Source organism: Orycteropus afer, unplaced genomic scaffold, assembly GCF_000298275.1.
Source record: "Orycteropus afer afer isolate SDZICR_OR568_19922 unplaced genomic scaffold, OryAfe1.0 scaffold00034, whole genome shotgun sequence".
Taxonomy (NCBI): domain Eukaryota; kingdom Metazoa; phylum Chordata; class Mammalia; order Tubulidentata; family Orycteropodidae; genus Orycteropus; species Orycteropus afer.
The window spans coordinates 16,458,487-16,468,793 of NW_006921621.1; the positions used below are offsets into that span (position 1 = coordinate 16,458,487).

The following is a 10,307-nucleotide window of genomic DNA, read 5'->3' on the forward strand; positions in this document are numbered from 1 at the left end:
GTGCCTCACCAGGTCTTAGGACTGCATTCTAACTCCAGAACCCTGTGGGCTAACTGAGGTTGAAAAAGATTCTTTAGTTGGGTATTTTTATCAGCAAAATGTCTCCTGGTTGTTGCCTATCTGAGATGCAGCCCAGGGCTGCATAGACACTGAACTTGTACTTCAGCTTCTTATAAACTGGTGCAGGGACTCATCTAGTGTGATATGTCAACATCATCACCTTCCATTGTTATCTTTCTGGTTCCTCTTATCTGTTAGCTACTTTGATGGATATCTAAAAGGAACCATAACTGTTTGGTAATTCAACTAAATTGTTGGTTAATCTTGTCTGTCTGCTAGTAGTGCCTTTTCTCCTGGGTAAGGGGAGCTTATAGGAGCTGAAACCCCAAAGCCTTGAATGTTGGTCAGAATTTGTGAAGTGGTAATGGGACAGCTAAAGAGCCCCAAATCCCACCCACCTCCTCTCCTCAAGTCCATTCCATCAAAGCTTCTCTAAACACCATCTGCAAACACCAAACAGCATCTCTTCCTCTCTAGTTTTCTCATCCAGAGATGTCCAGGCCTCCAGGCCTATGGAAGATGCTTTCTTCAGCTGGGAATTTATTGGAAAGCTGTGTTCCTTCTAGAAGTAAAGAGATACACTTGCAAACCAAAGAAGTATAGTGGTGTGGCCTTGCCTTTTTAGACGTCTGAACCAGCCTAGCTATGCAGAGCATATTCTGAGTCTGGAGCATATTGTAACTTCTGTGAGTCTAGGCCTGAGCACTAGGCTTGAGGACCCATCAGAGTCACAAAGACTCTTATTTCAGAATTCTGAACTTACACCACTGAGTCACATATTGTCCCAAGGAACCTAGGATCTCAACATATAGTCCAGAGGGATTCACCAAATTGTCATTTTGGCCAAACCTGCAAGGGAAGAGGAGATTCAGCTTTCCTATACTTCACCCCATCAGCCAGCCAACCATAGCAAAGTAGAGACCTTGGACTTGGCATGGACAGGAGGAAAAATGCCATGGCTTTGGGGATGACAGCTTTGAGAAGCAGAGGAATGCCAAAGGCCCAGCAAGCTACCACCCAAAGGCTCAGAGATGTGGAGAATTCGGAGAGCCAGGAGACTGGACTGAGTTTTCAGTGAACCAGCCATGGTGACTGAACCTTTCCTGGAGCCCTCAGAACTGTGGACAATGTAGCTCCTTAGAAATAGACCTCATTAGAACAGTCAACCGAATGAGATCAAAAGGGCAGCATTTGCCCAGGGATAAAGCTTAGAAGGCAGGAAAGGAGAAGAAAGAAGGACAAATGAAAACAGTAAACACAGGGAGGAAGTGGGGAGTACTGGTATGCTGTGGAGATTGCAATCAGTGTCACAAAACAAAATGTTGCGAGTTGTTGAGTGGAAAACCAGTCTGCTCTGTAGACTTTCACCCAAATTAAAATAAAAAGTTTAAAAAATTAAGCAAGCAAAGATGGGAGAGGAGAGACCTCAAGCCACATGAAGATTACCCCAGGAGCAGAAGCTCAAAAGAGACAAGGACCTTCCTCCAGAGGTGACAAAGAGAGAAAGCCTTTCCCTACAGCCAACACCCTGAATTCAGATGTCTAGCCTAACTGTGAAAAAATAAATTTCTGCTTGTTAAAGCCAAAAAAAAGAGAAAAGAAATAGACCTTATTTCTTACCCAAAACAGCCCAGGACCATTCTGTATGATTATCTGCATATCCTGCTTTCTCTTTTATTGAAGAGAAAAACATGACTATCAAATTTAGCCAGCCAAGCAGACACCAGCCAGTACTGCCGCTCCTCCATCAGTCTGCAAATCTGTCAAGAACTGGCCCCATCACCCCTCCAACTTCATCTGTGCTTCCTCTATTGGAACCCTATACTTGAACCACATTGGATTACTGCTCATTCTTTTTAGCACCTCCATTTCCCCATTTGTAAAATGGGATAATAGTAATACCAGTCTTACAGGGGTGTTGGTAGAACTAAACAGTTAGTATGTATAAAGTACTTAGAACAAGGCACATACTAAGCACTTAAAACATTATTAGTCTTATTTTTTCCCTAGGACAGTGTCCTGCTAGAAAATGAATGAATAAGTGCATCATCTCACTTTTACCTCTGACTTAACATCTCTGTGTCCTTTAAAACTCAACTCTCATGCTTTCTCTACTAGGTAGTTTCCTTGGCTACCTTGGTCCTATATGTTCCTCCTCTGTGCCTCATTGGTCCCTCACCTTTACTTTATCATAGCGTCATCACCTTGGACATGAGGCCTACTGGCTTGTCTCCCCTATAGACTGTGGGCATCTAAAGGGTGATGTTAAACAGTGCTTGTTACATGTGGGCACTCGTGAATGTAATAATTACATAAAAATTGTAGCTAAAGTTTGTTGAGTTCTATTTCCTAGTTACTAAGCTAGGCACTTTACATGCATTATCTTCTCTAACTTTCACAACAGTCCTGTGAGGTGGGGATAATTAGAGCCAGCCCTCCATATCCACAGGTTTCCCATACGGATTCAATCAACCACAAATTGAAAATATTTTGGGGAAAAAGTAATTATCTAACCAAAGCAATCTCTCAAAGGCCATGAAGGAGTATAAAGTACTATTTACATGGCATTTACACTCCATTAGGTATTATCAGTAATTGAGATGATTTAAAATGTACAGGAAGATGTGTGTAGGTTACATTCAAATATTGTGCCATTTTATATAAGGGACTAGAGTATGTATGGATTTTGGTATCTGCTGGAACCAACCCCTTGTGTATACTAAAGGATGATTGGATAATTATTCCCATTTGCAGGTAACAAAACTGAGTCTTAGGTTAAAAAGTCATAGTAGCTGGGATTTGAACCCCAGTGCTCAGGGATGCTAACTATGACACTATACTGGCTCTTTGTTACACCAGGAATTTGGTATATATTATATCACTTGCTAAACACTTGTATTTTGTAACCTAAGTGAACCACAAAAATGGGGAGAACTATGGGCTATTCTCACAGAGTCTGTGTTTCGTTGTAGGTTCGGACAAGTGGACTTCTCTAGAAAGAAAATTGTTTAATAAAGCACTAGCCACTTACAGCAAAGACTTTATTTTTATACAAAAGATGGTAAGCCTGCTTTTCTCATTGCTTGCTTGAAATTAAATTTGGGAAATTGTCGATTTTTAGAATGCAGGATATATATTTAGAAATATTTAGACAAAGCTGCTTACCAAGTTACTGCTCTTATACTAAAAAGCCCTCTTATACTAAAAAGTCTTCTAGCCCTTGCTGATATAGGGTGATAGTTGTTTTAGGGGTGGCATGACCCCAGTGTAGATTATGAGGGAGAGAGAAGGATGGAAAGACAGACATAATTACTTGGACATAGCAGTGGTGGGGAGTTTATTTACTTTCTTAATGAAAAATGTGTAATTTATACATTCTCTCAGAATAAATAGAATTGGGGCTTTGTGTTACCATTTGCATGGTTTATTTTGTGGGTATCCTACAGATATTTCATATTTCTGACAAGTAGAAATTTTTTTCTAGGACACTGGGGAGGGGAGGACACATCCTCCCCCCATTCCAGTAGCAGAACTTCTGGTATTGGTACCTAATGTTAATGACAGTAAGAGTAATAACACCTCACTTTTAGAGCAAAGCAAAGACTTCACACACATGAAATAACATTTTATATAGCTGGTAATAAACTTAATAGAACTTAATTGGCTGAGAGGTAGTTTAGGCCAAAAAGTTAAAATGATTCAAAGAGTGTTTCAACAAGCCAGTGAATGATGGAACCAAATTGTATTATTAAAGGTCATTAAGGATGTTCAGGCACAAATGGCATGGGCCACAGCTGACAGCTCACTGGCTCCAGCCTCAGGGCTACCCTAGGGTGGCATGTCATCTGTTCTTAATCAAGGGCTTGCCCAATTGGGAATCAGGCAGTCAGGCAGTCATTGTCTTTGCCTGGCCTCTGTCTGATAATTGCATTCTCTCACCTTTCCCTGCCTTTGTGGCCAGCATGTCCTGCTGCCCCCTATGCCCAGCAGCTCTGTGCGCTGATCTTTCTTGGGTCAGGTACCCCTGGGGCTGACCTCACGCCTCTGACTTGAAGGCCACATATCTCTTTGACTGATGATGGATTCATGTGTTATACTTCCCAGGAAACACAGGTTTTTAAACCAGGGCTCTATGGGATGGTATCCTTGTTCTCTAGGACGATTGATTCTACTATAGAAATTCCAGATGCCAAGTGGATGTGACATGGGCAACATAGAGCAGACAGGACTTCTGGGGGTGCCCTTCTATCTCACCAGATAGGTGACTGTTCCCTCCTCCAAACCCCAAGGGAAAGGCTAGTCTTATATCTTCACTCCGAAAACCCACATTATTGAACCTCCTCCTTGAGCTTTGGGGTCCATCAGCTAAACAAAGGAATTTTTCCTCTTTAAAATACATACACCTTTTCCTTTTTGGGAGTGAACAAAGCAAAGCTTGTTCCCTGTGAAAACTAAACTCTTACCATCATAACTTTTTCTTTATATTCCTGTTGGATTACTAAGGAACATTTTTCATAAAATGATGTGGAAGGTAACAAATTGGAGAGCTAACACATTCAAGTACATTAAATGAAAAAAAAAAAACAAAACATGCTGTTTTATGGATTAACAAAACGAGTAAGCTCATAGGAAAATCTCTTAAGATAATGTTGTCGTTCGATGCCATCGAGATGGTTCCGACTCGAGTGACCCATGTACAACAGAACGAAACACTGCCCCCGGTCCTGTGTCTTCCTCACAGTTATTCCTATTTTTGAGCCTATTGCTGTAGCCACTGTATCAGTCCATATCATTGAGTGTCTTCCTCTCTTTGCTGACCCTCACTTTACCAAGCATGATGTCTTTCTACAATCAAATTGCAAAGCAATATATATAGTGTGCTACCTTTGGTTAAGAAGGATGGTGGGGGAGGAATAGATTCTTGTGTTTGTTGCATTTGCATAAAGAAATTCTGGAATGATGCCCACACGATTAATGATGAGCTCTCTGCCTTGCAAGATGGGGATGAAGAACTGGGTGGATGAATAACGGGTGGGAAGGAGACTTTCTACTGTACACATTTTTTAGTGAACTGCATAAATGTATTACCTATTGCAAAGTTAAACTGTCAAGAAAGCTTGCTGCCCTGCACACTGCCCATGGCTGGAGCTAATCTTGAGCTCACTTTCCTGGCAGGTGAAGTCTAAGACAGTGGCTCAGTGCGTGGAGTACTACTACACTTGGAAAAAAATAATGCGGTTAGGGCGGAAACATCGGACACGCCTCACGGAGATCATAGACGATTGTGTGGTGAGTGAAGCAACTGAGTCATTGCTTATGCTGACCCACGCCCACCCCACACCAGAGTTAGTAAGTGGCTGGCGTTGGGTTTGGTGTTGCCACTGAGCTGGCCGTGTGAGTGGGTGACAGAGGCCCAGCTGGATTCAGGACTTGACCTTCCTAGTATAGGCAGAGGAAGGAGTTTTCAGGGGTGGACCTATGTTCAGTGTTTGGTTTAGGAGATAATGGCTGGCTTGAGTTTGAAGACAGGCAGAAGTCAAGACAGGTAAGCCAGGATGGTCCCGGCGTTGGCTGGTTGGTTTATAAATGGTACACTGATACCCCGGGGATCCTTAAGGGTCATTAAATATGTTTAGGTACATAGGGACACTCAATTAACATTTGTTAAATGAATGAATGAATGAATGAACATTTTCCCAAGATAGGAATAACACCAGTTCATAGCAACAGTCCCTTTATGAACCCACTAGAGAGAGATGGGGCAAAAAAGGGATGCTGAGCAGAGGAGTGCTGTTAAAGAAGGCATTGCCATGCCTCCCTGATCCTTTCATGTCACGATGCTACTGGCCCAAAGAACAGACTATGCCTCAGAAAGAGGAATGAGTCCTTGAATTTTATCCCAGTTTCTGCACAGCACCAAGTAAGGAAGAGCTTTGACCCTTCCATACTGCCAGGAACTCTCAATTACTGAGGTCTGATTGTCAGTGTGTAGATTTTTCTAATTCTTACATTACCTTTATCCTCTATTGAGTCCCCCCATTAGTAGACAATCAAAAGTTACCTGCATATGAAGATTAACTGCAAACTAAAGACATAACAAGACCCAGATATTTTCCAAACCCCGCATGTGTTATTTTGGGTAATTACTGTCACTTTTCATCCTCAAAGTTGACTCTTCTCTGCATCCACAGCCAGGGGAGGTCTCCTTGTCACACTTTGTAGAAAACATTGCTTGCCATGTATGTGTATGTAAAAATTATGCATCTTTCAACAGTTTTTTAGGCTCCAGCCTAAAAAAGCTTGCTGCTCTGCACACCCTATCACTATCAGGGAAAGTGCTTGGAACTCATGAATGGTATGAACAGTCTTAATCACACTTTCATTCCCAATCGTGCCCCACTTATAAATATCAACACATATGTGGGTTATTTTATTTAACCAGCACTTACATCATACTTTCTATGTGTGAGGCATTGTTCTAGGTACTTTACGTATACTCACTCATTTCATCCTCATACCGATTCTTCTGAGACACAAAGCTTAATTACCTTGCCCATGGTCACACAGCTGATTGAGTGTGTTGTCTGAACCTGATTCCCTTGTGTGATATTTAAGGGCATTCAAATGTAAATTCACTTAAAGAACTGTAAAACCACTTGGGTTCATTAATGCTTCAAAGCCCAAGCTCTTAATTAAGAATTGATCCTGGCTAGGGAGCTCTGGTAGTGTAATGCCTAAGGTACTTGACTGCTAACCAGAAGGCTGGCGGTTCAAACCCACCAGCCACTCCTCGGAAGGAAGATGGGGCAATCTACTTCCGTGGTGATACTGCCTCAGAAACTCAAGGAGGGGTCGCTATGAGTCGGGTCCGACTCGACAGCACATAACAACAACACAACAATAGGAAATACATAAGGAGCTCTGGTGGTACAGTGGTTAAAGCATTCAACTGCTAACAAGAAGGCTGGACGTTCAAAACCACCAGCTACTCCACAGGAGAAAGATGAGGCAGTCTGCTTCCATGAGGGTTTACAACATTGGAAACCATATGAGGCACTTCTCCTCTGTCTTATAGAGTTGCTATGAGTCAGAATCAACTCGATGGCAGTAGGTTTGGGGTCTGGTACATACAGGAAGTACCTTATACCTGGAAACAGATCAGAGAAAATAGACAATTGTGCAGTGGAATGATGTTGCTATTCTTTTAATCAAAGGTGACAGACAGTATTCTGTATTTAGGGTTTCCTGTAACCAGAACGTTTGCTGGGCTGGTTTATAACAGTGATATCTTGCATTCAAATAACCTTTTCTCATCTGTGGCCTAATGTGGGGAAAAAAAAAACAAAAAAAAACAGTATGATCTCTGATTCACTCAACTAAAAGCATCTGAAGGGGTAAACAGCACCATGCATGTGGGTGCTGTGAGTGACCTGGGTGAGTGACTTAATAAATGGCCTCTGGCCCTGGAGCATGTGTGCGCAAAGATGTGACACACACAAGTGAAAAGTTTACCACGAACCTCAAAGTGGTTACAGTGTGTAGGAGATGAGAACCAGAAAGTCTGAAAGTTAAAGAGGACCTCAGGAACTCTCTCATCCAACTCCACCATTTGGTAGACAGGAAGTTGAGGTCCAGAGATGGGAAGGGACTTGCCCAAGGTCACAAAGAGCATTGCTTTCCAAATGAATAGTATGGGCAGCAAAAAGAGGAAGCACCAAAAATCCTGGCTTTGGAGACCTGGGTCCTGGCTCCAAGGCCCATCTTAGGCCAGTCACTGCCCCATTCTGAGTCTCAGCTTCCTTACTTGTAAGATGGAACAGATAATTTGGAGCCTGGTGCCATCAAGTCAGTTCCAACTCACAGCAACCTTTTAAGACAAAGTAGAACTGCCCCACAAGGTATGCAAGATTGTAAATCTTTACAGAGGTGGACTGCCACATCTTTCTTCCCGGGATCAGCTGGTGGGTTCCAATCACTGACCTTTCAGTTAGTTGCCAAGTGCTTACCTACTGTGCCACCAGGGGTCCTCTGATGATTTGGAAAGTACCTTCCAATTCTAGAATATTCTTGGCTCTGTCAGTGATATGTTTTGGGTGAAGGCAAAATCAGAGGATATAGCCTCCTAAGGCAAATTGATGTCTCTTTAGGTTTGGGTGTTACCAAGTACCTAGGACAGTGCCTGACATAATATAGACACTCGTGATATGAGTCACTCTGGTTCATAGCAACAGTCCCTCCATGAACCCATCGAGAGAGAAGTGGTAAAAGGAGGATGTTGAGCAGAAGAGTGCTGTTGAAGAAGACTTTACCACACTAAGAAGAGGCTCCATCTTGGGCTTGTTCACCAGGAGCTAGCACTGGGCTAGGTCGGGAATACTCACACTCTTGTGACCTGTGAGCTTAGGGAGACCAAAAGCCTATGTGCAGAGATGATTCAGGCCCACAAAACAAGGAAATCTTGATTTCAGGTCAGCATAGGTCCCTTTTGAGCACTGTGTACATAGTCAGCCTTCTGAAGATCACCTTCCAAGTAGAAATGAAAAGTTGGAATCATGCAAGGACTGGTGGAGGGTGCAGAAGGTGTAGCCCTAAGACTACAGGCTTTTCATTGTCTGGGCCTGCCTGGGATGACTGGGATGGCTTTCCTGATCATGTGTACTCAATGGTTTATTAAAGGGACAAGTGATCATTTCCTCCCAGCAGTGGAGTGTGCTCAGGTAGCTCAGGTTTGTTAAAGACCTAAAGGGCAGAGGGGAAAAAGAACATTTGGGAGGAGTAACTGTTCTTTGAATAGTTAACAGATCAGCAAGACAGTTGTTCACTCAGCAGAAGTGGTTTGACTTTTGACCTGAGGTCATCACAGGCCCTTCTACCGCTGGAGACAGAAGGTTAGTCCTCTTGAGGAGGTGGGAGGAAAGTGTGCTGGCCACACCCTCCTGTCTCCTGCTCCCCAACTCAAGGCAAAAATCTATGGCCTCATTGTGACCAAAATTCAGTACAGTTTAAGAAACAAAGTGATCAGTACTGCCCAAAGTGATCTAGAGATACAATGCAGCCCCAATCCAGACTCAACCAACATTCTTTAAAGAGATGGAAAAGCCAATCACTAACTTTATTTAGGAAGAAAAGAGAGCCCAGATAAGCAAAGCACTGCTGAAGAAGATGAACAAACTAGAAGACCTCACACTTCCCAATCTCAGAACCTACTATACAGCCATGGTAGTCAAAAAAAGCCTGGCATTGGTACAACAGACACATAGACCAATGGAAAAAAATTGAGAACCCAAAGTAAATCCATCCATCTATGGACAACTGATCTTTGATAAAGGGCTAAAATCCATTGAATTGGGGAAGAGATAGTCTTTTTAACAAATGGTGCTACAAAACTGAATATCTATTTGCAGAAAAATGAAACAGAATCTATGCCTCACACCAACTCAAGATGCGTCAAAGACCTAAATAATTTTAAAAATCATGAAAGAAAAAATACGGGCAAACTTAGGAACCCTAATTTATGGCATAAATAGTTTATCAAGTATGACTAAAAATTCACAAACAGGAAAAAAAAAAAAAAACAACACTAGAGAACTGGGACTTCCTGAAAATTGAACACTTACACACATTAAAAGACTTCTCCAAAAGAGTAAAAAGAGAACCTGTTGTTGTTAGGTACCGTTGAGCCAGCTCCGACTCATAGTGATCCTTTGTACAGCAGAACAAAACACTGCCTGGTCCTGTGCCAGCCTTACAATCCTTGCTATACCCAAGCCCATCATTGCAGCCACTGTATTAGTCCCTAATTATTATTGAGGGCCTTCCCCTTTATCGTTGACCCTCCACTTTACCAAGCATGGTATCCTTCTCCAAGGAATGGTCCCTTCTGATAACATGACCAAAGTAGGTCAAACAAAGTCTGGTCATTCTCGCTTCCAAGGGACATTTTGGCTCCACTTCTTCCAGGATAGATTTGTTAGTTCTCCTGGCAGTCTGTGGTACTTTCAGTATTCTTCACCAACACCACAATTCAAAAGCATCAACTCTTCTTCAGTCTTCCTTATTCATTGTCCAGCTCTCACATGCATATGAGGCAATTGAAAATACCATGGCTTGGGTTAGGCTCACTGTGATAGTTGGAGTTGTGTGTCAACTTGGCTGGACCACAATTCTTAGTGGTTTAAGTAATTGTGATGTGGGTTATTCCCATGATGAGATCAGATGTATATGTTTTTTTTTTTTTTTTTTTTTTT

At 42.3% G+C, this 10,307-nt stretch overlaps 1 protein-coding gene across 1 annotated transcript in view; it reads left to right on the forward strand.

Annotated features, from left to right (window-relative positions):
• The window catches only part of TRERF1 (transcriptional regulating factor 1), a 58,107-nt gene that overhangs the window by 20,685 nt on the left and 27,115 nt on the right, over nucleotides 1-10,307 (forward strand). The window contains exons 10-11 of the mRNA XM_007936247.1: nucleotides 3,033-3,121; nucleotides 5,236-5,349. Of these exons, the coding sequence (XP_007934438.1) occupies nucleotides 3,033-3,121; nucleotides 5,236-5,349 (203 nt within the window). The remainder of the gene's footprint in view (nucleotides 1-3,032; nucleotides 3,122-5,235; nucleotides 5,350-10,307) is intronic.